The sequence below is a fragment of the Gavialis gangeticus genome, unplaced genomic scaffold (assembly GCF_001723915.1).
Source record: "Gavialis gangeticus isolate Ggan-Ray unplaced genomic scaffold, GavGan_comp1, whole genome shotgun sequence".
Classification (NCBI taxonomy): Eukaryota; Metazoa; Chordata; order Crocodylia; family Gavialidae; genus Gavialis; species Gavialis gangeticus.
In genome coordinates, this window is record NW_017728994.1 from 48,030,131 (window position 1) to 48,046,311 (window position 16,181).

General features: G+C 45.4%; 1 protein-coding gene across 2 annotated transcripts in view; it reads right to left on the reverse strand.

Moving 5' to 3' along the window:
* Positions 1–1,370: 1,370 nt before the first annotated feature.
* Positions 1,371–16,181, reverse strand: part of PCGF6 (polycomb group ring finger 6) — a 54,978-nt gene continuing 40,167 nt past the window's right edge. Inside the window, exons 9-10 of one of the 2 annotated variants that reach the window (XM_019502751.1) lie at positions 13,868–13,954; positions 1,371–2,928 (exon numbers count right to left, since the gene is read on the reverse strand). In XM_019502751.1, coding sequence (XP_019358296.1) covers positions 2,872–2,928; positions 13,868–13,954 — 144 coding nt within the window. In that variant the 3' untranslated portion in view covers positions 1,371–2,871. The remainder of the gene's footprint in view (positions 2,929–13,867; positions 13,955–16,181) is intronic. The other variant, XM_019502752.1, reaches the window with a different exon arrangement.

A 16,181-nucleotide genomic window follows, 5' to 3' on the forward strand; every position in this document is an offset into this window, starting at 1 on the left:
GGTGAGGGAGGGAGTGGGGCTGGGGCAGGTACTGCCCAGCCAGGGTGGGGCGGAGGACGAAGCTGTGGGTGGCTCGTATGGGGAGCCTGGGTGGGGCATGGCTCCTGCCACTGCACACACCCTGGGGGAGGCATAAGGGGCATGTGTCTTTCAGATGTGTGTGTGGGGCAAGGGCAGGCTGCCCGCTGTGGGCTGAGGGCCATGGGCTGCGCTTGGGGCGGGTGGGTGGTGGTGGTGCTGGGAGGGGTGGCTATGGGGAATTTTGGGGTGGCCATAGCCTAGCTCATAGCCACCCCTCCCAGCACTGCTGCTGCCTGCCCCAAGTGAAGCCCCTGCTTGCAGCAGGCAGCCCACCCTCGCCCTGTGCACAAATCCAGCAGACACATTCCCCCCATGCCTCTCCACGGTGCACACAGTGGTGGGAGCCATGCCTCCCAGATGAGCCACCCGCAGCTCCGTCCTGCATCCTGTCCCAGTGGGCAGTGCCTGCCCCAGCCCCAGCCCCACTCCTTCCCTCACCATGGGGGCCTCGATCTGCCCCACTCCCATGCACCTTCACCCCCATAGGCTTACTGGCTGGACGTTGCTCCCCAAGCTGCCAGGCTGCATATTGGCTATTGGATTGGTATCAACCAAATGGCTGGTTAATAATTGGCCATCAGCATCAGCCAAAAAAATCTTTACCGGTGCACCCCTGGTCAAAACTGTAAGCAGGGGGGTTATTGGTTGTAGCTGTGTCGGTCTGAGGACATAGGCAGACATGGTTCTTTGGGTAGCTGTGACATCTTTTGTTAGATGAACTAAAAAGTTGGAAAAATTGTTCTTTGCAAGCTTTTGGGCACAAACTCCCTTCTTCAGGCATAGTGAGAGCCTGCTGGTGAATTGTGCACTCTCCAGGGTAGAATAGAAGCCAAAATCCAGGTCTGTGAAAATGCCAATGTGTAGCAGTGAGGAACAAAGGGGTGGGAGACAATAGGTGCGAGACAGAACTGTAAGCAAAAATATGATCCATCCTGGGCTCGATAAGAAACATATTACACGGCTGAAATGGAACAAGCACCAGGGCCGATGAGCGGATGCACACATCAATGAAAGAGTGGCTAGGAACAGTCTTGTCCTCAGAGGCGGTGGCTACAGATGAGATGCCCATCTCTACATCTCACTGGAATTCACATAAAAATGGCAGCCTCCAGGGGACCCCAAATCAGGGATTTTTAAATACCACCAACTATTTTCCTTGTTGAATTTGGTGTATTCTGATGAAGTAAAAAGCATCCTGTAACCTTTTCAATCTCACCCACTGCAATTCCTGGGTAAGGTTAGGATAGATGGCGCTGACATATGCATTTCTTAGGACACGAGAACTAACATTTCAAATAGGCCAAAATAAAACTTTATTTACCTGTTACAATATATACTCTCTTATCAACACAATGCACAACACGTTTACAAAACCATCCCTTTTCTGCTCCATTTTCAGCACTGCTTTTATACAAACCTTGAAAATAAACTGGAAATCTTGGCTATAAAATATTTTTTTGTTACATTTTCAGAAGCATCAAAAAATATTATTTTAGGTAAACAAGATCTTTCCTTAATAGGATACTTTCACAGGCAAAACAAGCATTTGTTTAAAGACTTACAGGCCTCGCATGCAGTGAAACCACACCATGCACAGCTCTGGTCTTTATACCTATAGAAGAAATGGTGAGAGTCTTCAACAAAAACAGAACCTTGAAATATTCGATGATCATGAGCTACAGTCTATTAAAATTAAAGCTACCTAATACCCTTCGTACAGCTTTACAAGTAGTGGAGAGATAGGAGTTGATTACAGCACCCAGCAGCTTCCAAAATAGTCTCCGTTATAATGCAGGAGCAGTTGTTACAAGGCAGCCCTTGGAAGAGAACGAGAGAGCTGTCATTTTGGCTGCAGGTGTAAGGTGATGTGATAGGAAGAAAGGTTCAGCCCTGCTGCCAGTCCAGTCAGCTATTAGACTTTGATGTGAGTAGAAGCAGGCTGCACATCTAATTATTTTACAGAGAGCATGCAGATGGAAAGAGGGCCCTCAACTGGTCTCTGATGTGCACAGAATAACCTACTGGCAGCCCATGTTTCTGGAAGCAAAAAAAAGAGTGCTACCATTCAGCATCTGGCTACATGGTAGTTAATACGAGTCTATCGACTACCAGTTCGGGCTCTAGTGCAGATCAAATTTCTTGCCAAGAAAATGAAATTCTATGTTCTAATGCTACTGGTATAATAAATATGAAAAAAAATCAATGCTTAAGACTGTGGAGTTTAACTACCCATTTTGGTCTACATATTTGACAAAATCTTCTCCCGTTATTTCTAGATCAAGACGGCTCCTGCACATTTGATTTAAAGAAATAATCTCTCTATTCCAGAGAAAAATGACACTGTCAAGTGAAAATCATCCCTGAGAGCACCATTCCAGCCATATATATGTCAGAGGTATGCAAGGTCCTGTTGGAGATATAAAACAGCCACGGACCTACCCAAGATTAAGTTCAGAGCAGAGAAAGGAAGTTAACCCTGTGTGCTCACATTGGTTTAAATAGCATTTACAAATCAATTCAGCAACTCTGAATGTTTTCCATTCCCTGAGCTGGCTACAGTTTAAAGACAGTCGTATGTAATATCAAGCATTGTAATGTTTAGAGCTGTACTTACAGCAGCTGCAATTTTTACAGTGGTAAAGTCAAACACCAAGTTACAAGTGTACAGCAGTTAGTGGTGGTTCATTTATTTCCTGTGACAGGAAGCAAGCAAGATGACCTTCTTTGGTGAGACAGAGCACTGAGGAAGCTTCACGCCTTTGATCCTTTCTTCCAATATTTTAGCCAGCTTTACGTTATGGCTTGTGGAGATGCCACAAGACCATAGTGCAGCACAAGTAAACCATCCTGGTGGAAAAAAAGGGAAAATCATACTGTTATAGCTCTTAAACAAAATCAGGTACTGAAGGAGGAGGATGACTGAGTCCATCTGACAAAGCCACTGCTTCATCGGTCATAGATCCAATTCCACGTGTCTTCTGAAGACTGGAGAACTATTTTATTTTATATCTCCCTCTTTTCCAGACCAAAGATTTGCACTCTGACAAGCCAAGGTGATGGGATACATCTCCCTCTTCTCCCTTTCAAGAAGGGAAATTAACCAGGAGATTTAAAAAGCTGTCTCTTCAAGTAATGGTTTCACTTTTATTTTCATCCTAAAACTATTCTTTACATATGCAAAGGCCCCATTTACAAGCCATGCTACTCTTTGTACAACATTCAGAACAAAAAAAATTTAAACAAATGCAAAGTAGGCATCTGAAGTAGCTGGAGACACCCTGCTATTTAACCCAAGTCAGCAAGAGTGAGGAAGAGACTGGGGTATTACAGAGAAGAGGGAAGTAAGTCTAGTATTGACTGAGCATGGAGATGGCAAGTTTTAATCCCCTCCAACACAAACCTTGCGTTTCTGCTTTAGTTCCTCAAGTCAATGGTGATGACAAATGTCTCCTCTGGGATGTGTGTTAATGTTCACAAAACACATTAATTGTAGAAAGCGCTTCCAGTGTAAAGCATTATTTAATCAGATTTCTAGAAGCCATCCACCCCGAGTTCTGGAAAAGGCACTAAATAAATCCCGCAGCTCTACCGTGGTGCTGCTCACTATTTCCTTTCCTTTGTAAGATGCTCTATAGCCTGGAAGTGTGCAAGTGTCAGCAACGCTAAAAGAGACAGATTGCAGCAGTGCTCCAGCCAAAACCAAAATGATTTCCTTGCTATTTTGGAGGTAGACACCTCATTAACACGTTCACGTACATATTATATTTCACACAGACTCTAGGGCTGCATACAGTTATCACCTCTCACACAAGCGTGAGAAGCTTTTCAGAAATGCTTCATTAACATGGAACAAGACGTGGCAGTTCAGTGCAGCAGTCCCATAGCCTTTTCCTACAGTGCTCCTTTGATGTGCAGTGAAAAAGGCAGCATATTATGCTCTTAGTGAAATTAGCCACCTGACTGTCCCCATACATCCATTCTTCATATCCCCAGACTACACATTTATATCATTTCACACCAAAAAGAAATATTGCATGGCCCCTGACATAAGTCTTACATTTCCAGTGATCTACAAGGGATGTGAGAGACAGTAAAATGTCTTTCGCTGAAACCACTTAACTCCCCTCACCCCTGCAAATGGATTTTGTGTCAGGCTGACATAAAAGCCATTAGGGGATTTAATTGATCTTGGTGTGAAATTCCCTATCCTCTCCGCTTTATCTGTGTGCTTCCCAGCTGGGGTGGCAAATTCTGTAGGGGCCCCTTGCCCTTATGCAGAATGTCTTCCCCTGCTTTCTCCCCTTGCTCTAGGCTGTGCCAGACAGACATGATCCAGTCCAGACACATTCATTAAGGCATTAAAGAAAGGGCCTTAACTAAGTGACCAATGGGTGAAAACTTGACCGAAATAAGTGACGAGATCCATTCTTTAATGAAATCATAGTTCGTTTATACTCGAGCCTACGCCTATTCACTCAATAGCAAAACTCCTATGACGTTGGACTGGACTCCCAGTTGGGACAAAGTTGAATATTATATACCATCCCAAAATCAAAACCTTTCCAAAGCTGGCGGAAGGAGGCTAATCTTAGTCCAGAGCTCCCACTTTTAAGACCTGCTTCCTTGCTGGTCTATTGGAAATTTGACTCTAATGTTATACACAAGTATCTTTGGAATGGGATCAGCTGTCCTGGGATGCGTCCCAGCACAGCTGATCCACCTCACTGGTGTCTGCAGACATCACAGGGGCTGCTGTCCCAGGGGGCCAGGCCGCTGCTACTGCTAGGGCTTCACAGGTCTGTTCCTGCAAGACAATGGCCCTGGATGTTGCCCTCCTCCTCCCCTCAGCCAAGACCTGGGGGTGCATCTCAAGCAGGGGAATCCCTGTTGGGGCACAGCAATGCGATATGTGCACCATAGGACTCCCCTCCAGGCGACTCCTGGGGCAAGCACTCGCAACTGCAGCTGCAGAAGGGGAACTTCCATGCAAGGACACATGCTAGGGGGTTCACTATACTCTGCTCTGATTACTTTTTTATTGACCAGAGGGTGCCAGGTGTGCATATAGTTTAGGTCCCAGGTAACAAGTTACACACCACTTGTGTGCGAGGCACTGGACTAACATGTAGCACAACACAGTCTTTGTTTAAATGGCAAAATTATCATTTTAATATTGCCACCTAGCTCTCTGAGCAGTTCATCAGTAGACTGCAAAGCACTTTGCAAAGTGTCATGATCCCATTTTCCAGGAACAGCACTACAGCATTTTTCACCGATGGTATAAAATGCTACGTCAGTCGCACAACAGCGTTCAGGGAGAACAGTACTCCATGTGAAAGAATAATACTTGCTTCATATAACTGATGCTAACCAGGAAACAGCTTCTATTCATTTGCCTATGTGGTTACATCACATGCTTATAAAAAACCCTCTTCACCACTTATATTTTCCTCAGTATAAGAAATTAAGGAATTTGCCTGAAGGAGACAGCTGAAGTCTCAGCAGAACTGACCTGGCTTTTCTACAGACACGGTATGCCCTTTTCCCTTCCCTTGGGAACTCTTTCAGACAGTGCCTATCAACACGGACACGTGCTATCTGCAGGATGGCCTCTTTTGTTATAAAAAGTAGCTCCCGCTTTGTCTGTGTGTTATACAGCTCCTTCAGGGCAAGGGAAGCTCTTGGGGATAAGCCATTTCATTCTCTTTCAGCATCTAGTCTTCTTACAACTGTCCGGCAGTTTAATGCTGCTGCAGGAAACAAACCCCCTGTTTCGAAAACAAGATAATGCTGCAATATCTTTCCTTTGAACAGAACAAGGGTGTGGGGAAGGCTATTGTAGTGATGGGAGATGGAGAGAAAACTAAACAGAGCTGAAGCAGCAGTACTTACTGATCAAGAAAGCTAAGCTGCATAATTAATTAGAGTCAAATTCAATTCCTGGCTGTAGGAATTGCCATTTAATTAATAAGAGGCCAACAGTCTGAAAGAAAAGGAAGAGGGCATCCAAAAATGAGCCAAGATCATAAAAGATGGCTCTCAGGACTTTGCTGATTCAACATGGTTTTTGACAGTCCGACAGGCAGAGTGGGAGGTAAAGGGGTGGGAAGCCCTGCCATAAATTTCCCATGTTATCTGCAGCAGGCACTGTAGCTCTCCGAAGTTAACAAATTCCAACTTTGTAAAATGGCAAGGAAATAATCAAGCCAGCTCCTCCCAAAGAGCCAAGGATGAAAGGTTTAGCATGTATATGGGGCTGATCCACCCCAGCCTAAGTAGGTACAACCCACTGAGTACAGTGGACTTGAAACCACCCACAGCCAGTGGAATATGGCTTTATTAGTGACCATTACCACAATGGCTCTCTTCACAGTACTGTCATACACATCCCAATAGACGCAAAGCTAAAAAGGTTAAGCACCCATTTAATTCAGAGAGTTTGCTTGTATTGTAAGAAAGGCAGAGGGGAATGAATGCACGGATGGATGGATACGATTGTTCTTTAAAGCCTTTAACTAATCAGAGGGATCAGGTTCGACAATGCAGAGAGACCAAACAAGGGCCAGATTCAGAAAAACTCTACGGTTGCTTTGTGCTCCAGCGATGCGGAGCAGTCACTGCCTGCTGTTGAGTCTGCTGCCAGATTCTCATTCAGCTAATTTCTCCTTCTACCAAGTGTAGGCCTTGCTGGATTTACTAATTAGTATAAGCCCTGACGAATGGATACACTACTGGCATAACCTTTTTGCTGACAGCACTGACCAAAGCAGGCCTCACCAGATGATGACCCCAGACCACCATGAAGTAAACCTGGCAGATAGCAGAGGGTTAACGTTCCTTATCAAATAACCTTAACAAAGGTGGTGCCGAAGAGTCTGGAGCACACCTGATAATGGCTGAAGGTCTGCGGATGAGAGTAGCTTGGTAGAGGTGAAAGGCAGGGTAGAAATGCACCTTTTAAATAAATCAGAGATGCGTCAGCTTGTGTGAGCTGGAGCTCATTTCATCAGATGCTGGGAAAGGATGTGCATTTTTGGACTTGATGTCAGATTAGGAACCCCGATTCTTTCGCAGAGTGATTGCCCCAGTCTGTCCAATGTAGACAGCAGAAAGCACTGTAAGCAGGTGATGGCATGCATGATATTGGTAGAGGTGCAGGCGAATGAACCGTGGATGTTATAATCCATATGATTCGGTCCAGCGATGTCACCTGTACTGATCCAGTCCAAAAACACACAAAAGCCTGTGGCAGAACTTCTGGACTTCGGACATTTCATCGCTGCCCTTACAGTGGCTGTTCTTAAACAACGAGACTTTAAAAGCCAACTTCCAGGCACAATTGTGGAGGAAGAAAATCGCCTACAGACTGTGTAAAATATGGTCTACACAAGGATTTTTATCCTCGATACCTGGATTAACTTCTGTCACCTCTTTGTCTTACAGATTTATTACTCGTTAGCCTCTCCCGGCACTGCACCCTCCCTTCCCTGCCTTTTGTATTCAAATCACCCTCTCTCCGACTGCTCTGTGAGTGTCCTTTCACAGCATTTAATGAAGTGATCTCAGGCTCATGAAAGCCTATGCATCTCTTAACTTAGTTAGTCCATAAGGTGCATCTCTACCCTGCCTTCTGCCTGACCCAAGGCTAACAAAACTAACTGCCTCTCTTTGTTTATTGGATGAGGTATTGATGTTTGTGATGTAGATGCAACTGACTGATCAATGCATAAGGAGGGCTGGAAGTCTTCAGAATTTGCACTATATCTAGAGGACACAAGCCATTGCGAGTTGTGCCCGTGCCTGACCACCAGCAGCCAGAGTTAACATCTTGAAACCCTCTGGACAGGTGGCAGCGAGTAGGTCCTGTGCCAGCTGTCACAGGGTCACGCACGTACCCTGTTCCTATGAGGGAATGAGGGCAGCTGAAACTCCTTAAGGCAGCCCAGATGCTAGTTGCCAGGGCAACTAGTCTGGTCACATGACCAGAAGGGGGCAGGGCCTGGCCTTTATAAGCAGCCCAGGCAGAAGCCTAGTTAGCAGTTCACCTCTGGCAGCCTGAAGAGCAGCGGCTCTGCAGCAGAGCAGAGACAAGCAGCCTGATCGCCCGAGTGGCTGTATCATGGCATGGGTGGAGAGAACCCTGACCGGGACGTTTTGCAGGAAAGCTAGGTTGGGTCCAGACTTTGTGTTATAGCCAGAAGGCTTATTGTTGTGTTACAGCCAATGGACTTATGGTTCTGTTGAGTTATTGTTAAACCGGACGACCAGGCAAGGCTGTAGGGGTGGAGGAGGCCTCATTAGGAGCTCCCCAGAGAGGTGGGGTGCTCCCAGCGCTGGAGTGTGGTGCTACATAGCGGGGTGTCTAGATCCCAGCCCCAAGAAGGGGCGAACAGAGTGAGAGGCCCTGGTGAGGGCACCGTAGTTTGGGGGTGCAAGACCCCGGCCCTGAGAAGGGCCAAGAGGATTTCGGGGCCAGGCACGACTGAGGCCACCTGAGCCCCACTTGCAAGGAGCACTAGTGAGAAACCCGCAGGGGCGCATGTTAGGCCCAAAGGGGGCCACATGAAGTGAAGCCCAGGTTGGGTGCTACTAGAGAGATGAGCCTGCAAAGGGCAAGTCCGTGATTATAGGGAGCCCAGAGAGGGCGGAGAGGGGCCCCAGGAGCGGGCGCATATTTGAGGGAAGCCCCACAAGGGGGCAGGTATAGAGAGAAGCCCCGGAGTGGGCGCATATTATTGATAGAAACCCCAGGAGGGGTGCGAACCGACAAGAGTCCCAGAGGGTCTCCACCGCAGTGGGAACCCCGAAGGGTCAAAGGGGCCAGGTAAGGCTCAGGCCGCCTGAGCCCAATTGGGAAGAGTCCCAGAGGGGCTCCACCATAGTGGGGACCCCGGAGGGTCAAAGGGGCCAGGGAAGGCTCAGGCCGCCTAAGCCCACTAGGGACAAGTACTATTAGTAAGCCCGAGAGGGCTAACGACTAGAGGGGCGCCGGTTGCGTGACAAGCCCAGAGGTGCTGGAGAAGAGGCGCCGGTTGCGTGACAAGCCCGGGGCACTAGAGAGAGGTGCTGGTTGCGTGACAAGCCCAGGGGCGCTAGAGAGAGGCGCCAGTTGCATGACAGGCCCAAGGGCGCCTGGCAGGGTGCAGAAAGGAAAGGGACCAGATAATGTCTGGAAGAGCTGCGAGGCGTGGGGTGTGCTAAAGGGGAAGTAGGAGGCATAAGGCTGGGGTGCACCTGGTCACTCCATACGGAACGGGGACAGTATCAGCATAACACCGTGTACAAGGGGATCAAAGGCAGCCTCCCATAGAAACTTATACATACCAACAAGACGTGGCGGGCGAGAAAAGAGGGTACTGGATCACCTACTTGACACGGCAGGGGGTGCTAGAGGGATCACGGCCGCTCCTAGGCCCCACACCGTGACACCAGTAAATAAACCTTGCTAAATTGAGTCTTGTGGTCAATTCTTTTTGTAACATTAAGGTCTCCAAAGGAAACACACTACATGTGGTAGCACCAGCACCCCAGAAGATGCCCTGGCCACGTGCTTATGCACAAAACTACACCGACCAGCGCAGAACAAGGAGGAACCACACCAGGGATCAGTGCAACCACGGGTTTTACAAACATGGGTCTACCACAGGGCCGCTGCTCAAGCACCTGCAATTCTGATGGACAAGAATGGAGAAAACACTACTGGTTCACTCGTGTCAGTTCAACTCTTCATCCTGATAATGTCTAGAAAGAACTGCTCAAGTTTATAATACTGGTCATACCTTTTTGACTTGATGCGCCCCTCAGTAGACTCAAGGCACCCCTTGGAAAATGCCAGCTCTTCCTTTTCACTCATATTTTGAGTGCAGAAAATGAGAGAAATTCTTCTATTGTAAAAATCTGAGAAAAATCTGAGAAAAAATTTTTACAATTTTCTATTGTAAAAATCTGAGAAAGACCACACACGGTCAGAGTGTTTTTAGTACCATGGATTCCTATCTGGAATTTCCACATTTATCTCCTGAATCATGTTTGTGTATGCAAAGAGTGCTTAACTTTGCATGGCACCATGTGGTACCCTCGAACAGATCTCATGGCACCCTGGTTGACAATACAGTCATAAAAGAGGAGACAAGATTTGTTCTTTGCAAATTTCCAGTGTACCACCCATAAGGTAAGAGGGCAGATGTGAAGATGGGATCCTACTTGCCCTATCTTTTAGATTAGAATAGATGATTTTAGGATGTTAAACATCTCAGCATCTTGGAAAAATAAAGCAGTATGTTGTCACGCTCCACCTAGGTTTGTTCTAGTCACTGGTTTGTTTTCTCTATCCTTGCATGGGCACTAATTTGGTGATTAGAGGTATCTGGTCATTAGCCATTTTTTTCTCTCACTATGGAGTTACACTAGGGATATTATCCTCTGTGGAGAAAACACAGCAATGGGTTCCCTCAAAGAGTTTAAAAATGGAAATTTTGGCAAGACTAAGCTGAAGATTGACCTGTCTACCCAGGATGTGTCTTTAATGCAAAAGCTAAGCCACTGCAGCTGCTTATCTGCCAAAGGAAGCTGGGAGTAGAGGCCCTGCTTTTTCTTCTGTAATTAACTATTCACTTTTAAAATGTTCTACCTCCACGTTCAGACCGTCTGTTCTGAGAGAACGGGATGCTACTTGTTAAGAGCACAGCGAGCTCCTGTCCAAGTGTTCTTAAAAAGAAGAAACTCTCTACAGATTTCAGTTACAAGGGAGATGTGCACAAAGAGGAAAATGAAACGTGATCCCTTTTCACAGCAAAAATTTGAAGTGATCTCTACTGAACATTTGGATCCTTGAACCGAAATGGGAAAGATACCCAATCACCAATGCCCAGCGGTAAATTTTAGAGTGGAATAGGCAGATGGAAATACTGTGGTACATTGTGCCCTTGAATGTCATAAAAGGGCCAGCAGCAAAGCGCCCCACTTTCCGAAACCAACAGCCCTAAACCCGGACTGCTCCTCCAGAAGCAGTCCTTTGGGATGTTCTCTACAGAGCGTCCCAGTAACTACAGTAGCTCACATCTCCTGCTTTGTGACTCAAGAAACACTAAGACAGACACGTTACACAAGAGAATGCAAAGGAAAATATTTTCTCTGTTGCAGAGCAAGATCTCAGTTACCTCTGTGCCGAGGGCAAGGGATAGAAGAGAAACAGCCTTTCACAAGCGAGTGCTCATTTTATCTGTCACTAATGCAAATAACTTCTTCCCAAGAACGTGTTTCAAACTGCTGATGCTTAAGTATAGCAGACTTTATTTAAACTGCACTTTTGAAGCAGAGGGTTAGAAGAGCGCTGGAGGGAAGTAGTAGTGATGTTCTCAGGCATTCAAAAATACATTCAGTCTCTCTCACCCATTTGACTCAAATAACAGTCACAGACACATCTCAATGCACTCCAGAGACAAACTAAAGCTCCTGAAACAAGTATAAAAGGGGGGGATGGCATTATTCTCATGTAAGTCAAACTATGAGAAACGGAAAACAACTACAAGAACACTGGTGAATTAGGATTAGTCTCTAAATATACACTATTACATATATTTATGAGCTCAAGACCATAGGCTCTGCCATATCTAACCAAACTATTGGTTAAGCTTTAGTCGTGGCTAATACCAGATATTTCTATAATACATTCTGATCGGTGGTATAAATGCTGTACAGAGGGCTTGTGGAAGAAAGCATTTTTGCCCGATGCCAACAGCTGATGCCTGGAAAACAGTTCTCTGGCAAGCACAATCCTCCTTTGTGCTCCCAGTGCTTTCCATTTAAGAATCAAAGTGCTTTTCGAACGAAGGGCAAATGTTATCTTCGCTTTGCAGTTCTGTTGGGTAACCAAGTTATGCAGCCATCTGAAAGTTTCAGTTCCAGTCTTCGTCTTTGATTTCCTCAGACAGCAAATTCCACCACGTTGCGCACGCAGCTGTGCTTATGTTCAGAAAACTTGTCTTTCAAATTCTGTGCAGCTTTACATTGCGTTTTTCCCCCCCAACAAAACTCAAAGCTTAAAAAGAAAAGAATCTGTGAAACAAAATCACCTGCTGAAAGGTTGAAGCATTGACAAGAAAAGGGTTACACTTGAGAAGCTGAGCACCTTCAGACAAAGCCACAATGTGCAGCAAAATATATATACTTCAGCCTGAGCAACATGTAAAGGGAACACCTGGTGGAAAACAAGTCTCAGTACTGAATCATATTCCTATTCTACTCATCTGTCAAAGAAACAACATGTTAATCCTCTCCAGTCCCCCAGTGAAACCTCGCTGTTCACCTTTGAGTTTTGCAAGTCCCTATTTATGTGCTAAAAACAAACTAAAGGCACTCTTATTGTTTAAATATTCTTCCCCACTTAATATTTCACAACAATACACTTCAATATTGGCAATTAAGCAGTTGCTACAAACTATTACAACCTTAAGGCCTTGCCTTTGTAGGAGTCATCAGTTTACAAAGAGCATTATTTGAGCTACTACAACAAACGTTACATGGAGAAAAACTGAGTCTCGAGCACACTACAGCCCAGAAAAGTCAAGTCACAAGGCCTCATCATGCTGTGCTGCAAGTACCGAAACCGAAACAATGACACCGCAGCTGAAGGCACGCACACATCAGATGCCTGATCTCTGTCATTGCCAAGAGCCTTTTTCTGGAATGCTGAAGTTTGTAACAGTTTTAGACAGTAAAAAGATAAAATGGCAGGTATGACTGGGCATGTAAGTGAAAGACAAGAGCAGAAGTGCAGTTATTTTTCTGTAGCCTGAGATGACAGCAGTTATGATACTCAGTGAGGTCATTACTGTCATTCATTCGGGGATGGCACTTTACACGAGAAGCTACTCTGCATGGAGCTGGAGTAGCCATGGACCAGAGTTCAGAAATTAGTTTTGGCAAGTATTGCTGCATGAGGACGGAGGGAGCTAAGCATTTTGTTGGCTCCAAGCTTGATTTGGTAGAATTGGCACAAGCTGTCTAACAACAACATAGTATAAAACCCATCCAAAACAGATGTTTAGTGACCCCCCCCACTTTGATGTGAAAGCAATGGTGAAAATGTTTAATCCCCTTTGTGATGGCAACAACACATCAAATTTCAGGCCTTCTTGGAAAATACATATATATTGCTTGTGGAGATTCGGAAATTTGTTAGCTAAGAGCTGGCAAATACTTTGAAAGAACAAGATATCCAATTGTTCCTGATGAACACAAAGATATACAGGAACCAGAGAGTAAGAAGTGGGTTCCCGATCTCCACTTCTGAGTGCCCTGTCACTCATGCTAATGTCAGCTCTGTACATCTGATCTTAAAATGGATTAGCAAACCCATAAAAGATCCCATGCTCCTCAATACTGAGCAGTGCCCACTACCGTTAAGTAGACTGTCACCACTGAAAGCACATAATGCTCTCTCCTGGAGAGAGCTAGCAATTGCCAGGGATGGGATAAAACGTTAATGGGAAAAAAAGAGTTGGCATAATTAATTGCAGTTATCGTACTAACTAGTCTCAGAAACTAAAAGAAACAAAGCTCCTATCCAGAACTAACGAACCGTCGACTGCTCACAACACATGACACGAAACACAAAAGCCACATTGGCCAAAGCACGTCACGTAAGCTACACCCAACGAGCTTCCACAAGCTCCTCTTGCTTAAGAAAGTGTTTCTGGCAGATATTGATGCTATTTTGCTGATTTAAAATGAAATACCCTTTTACACTACCAATTTCAGCATAAAGTATTGCCTTCAAATTTACCTGCATTGCACTGTCTCCTATCGCTCGACGGATCTCCCTCAGTGTCTGATAGTGCTCCAGCAAGTGATCACCACATATTATATCTACCTGTGGGGAAAAAAACATTCAAGAATCAACAGTGCAGTCCCTCTCTGGCTTAGAGAAGACTGCCTGGGATTTTACAACTCAATCAATACGCTATCTGAACATCTGCAACTTGGTTACTTGCATTAAAATAAATCTGGCACTGGTGACAGTTGCAAGATTGACAGTGCTGGGGATGAAAATCCTTCTTATCCCTCTTTAACCAAACAGGTCTAGCACGAGCAGCAGCAGCGACTGCTTTTTGCATCACCCTACAAACAGTTCTTAGCACTGACCTTGTGGGGCCCTCCTGCAAGTAAGAGAGAAGCGAGTTGTTTGCTTTCCGGTCACCACTTGCCAACAAAGGCAAGAAAAAAGATTTTCAGTGGCAACGTGACAGCGTCGCGGAGACCCACAAACTTCTGTCACATATGCATCACCAAGAACAATGGCAGAGTCATATTCCACCCCAATGGCAGGCAACAGCTCTAGAAAACCCATCAATACTGTATGCTACAGGCACAGTGATATGGTATCCCCTGCATGGAGGAAGGAGAACACATTCACATTTCTGCTGAATAAGAAAGCGTTTCATTTTGGAAGAAATGCCTGAAACTCAGGCAAGAAGTGGCTCACGTCATGATGCAGTCAGCCAGCACCTGGCACAATCCCTACTCCGAAACAATCAATATTTCAGGGAGACACGTGAACGGAAAGCACCGTCAGCAGTTCCAGGCAGTGTCCTCTGCTGCAGTAAGTAAAATTAGGCCAGTGATGTCTGCAGTGCTGCAGGAGCCACATCACCCAGGTTCTTTACATCAATTTATTGTTAAAGGAGCTGCCCCAAACTGCTCACATACTTAAAGTAGAAAACTAAAGAAGCTGAAGGGAGGGGAGGGGAGAATGGGACTGTTTCAAACCAATGCATTTGAACGGCTTGACATATTATTATTATTATTATTTTTTTAGCTTACTGAAGTCCTTTTTCAGAGTTATGACACCAGGACACACTTTACCTAACTCAAACTGAGCCATTAATGTTCCACATAAGAGCAACAGACACCAGGGTTACAGCCCCTGCTTGCCAACAGCTAAGCAGAGCAAGAAGAGGGATCTGTGCTATCAATTAATCACCCTGGAGACCAGGATTTGGCCCGTTGAAGGAACCTGGGCAAAGATTTGCCTTGCAACTTTTTAAATATGGGAGGTTTGAAGTCTACTGCCTTGTATTCTGGGAGCACGGTGTAATACCAGGGCTCCTCTCACAGCTCGGTAGCCACTGCCACAGAAAAAAGAATGGAATTTATTTTTGCCGTTTAATTCTGTGCTTTGTCTGCAGGTTCATGCTTCCTGCCTGGTTTGCTTTCCGAAGTCCGTTTCAGCAAGCAAAGATCATGAATTGTGGCTCACTCTAGAGGATGAAGCGTGGCTTTGGCAGCCAAGAACACACGTCCTACAATCCTGCTTGGCCACTGATTTGAAGTTTCGTGACTTGTCTACAATCAAACAGCATTTGGTACCTTGACTGCCTCATGCATAACATGGGGATTATCAAAAATACCAAAATCCACAGCCCACTTCACATGGTGCTGTCATTTAAAATAACTGCTGTGAAGTATTTTCTACACCACAAGGCTCCTCCACTTCTAAAGGAAGCCGGTGAGCAAAAGAAGTAATCTAGATATTAAATGATCTTGAGGGGTTACTAACTAACTGATAATGGATTTCAGGTTATTATTTAAATTACCAACTTTCAGGTATTTAAATAGTAAGCGTGTACACACACACAGAGCCTCCACGTACTTTCTAATTTAAAAATTGTTTCCCTGTGACTATCCCCTTCCACTCCCATATTCATTTCTTATAACCGCTAAACATCATAGAGCAGTGGTTCCCAAACTGCGGTATGTGTACCCCGAGGCTTATGCAAGACATCTCGGGGGGGTACGTGGGAAAAATTGTGTCTTGGCGGATTTAATTTTCATTATAATGATAATTGGCATTTAAGGGCGGAATATAAAACGTATCCTGGTAGGGGTACGCAAGCAGCTGGTAAGTCTGGAAGGGGGCATGCAATGAGAAAAGATGTGGGAACCTCTGTCATACAGTGTTAATCCAGAAGGGGAGGCAGACCTATTCTGGTCATTATTTGTAGAGGTGCACGGATACATTGGTCCCATATCTTATCAGCACCGATATAATGAAAGTTGACATTATGGGCAATTGGTTTTTTTTGGCTGACGTGGCTATA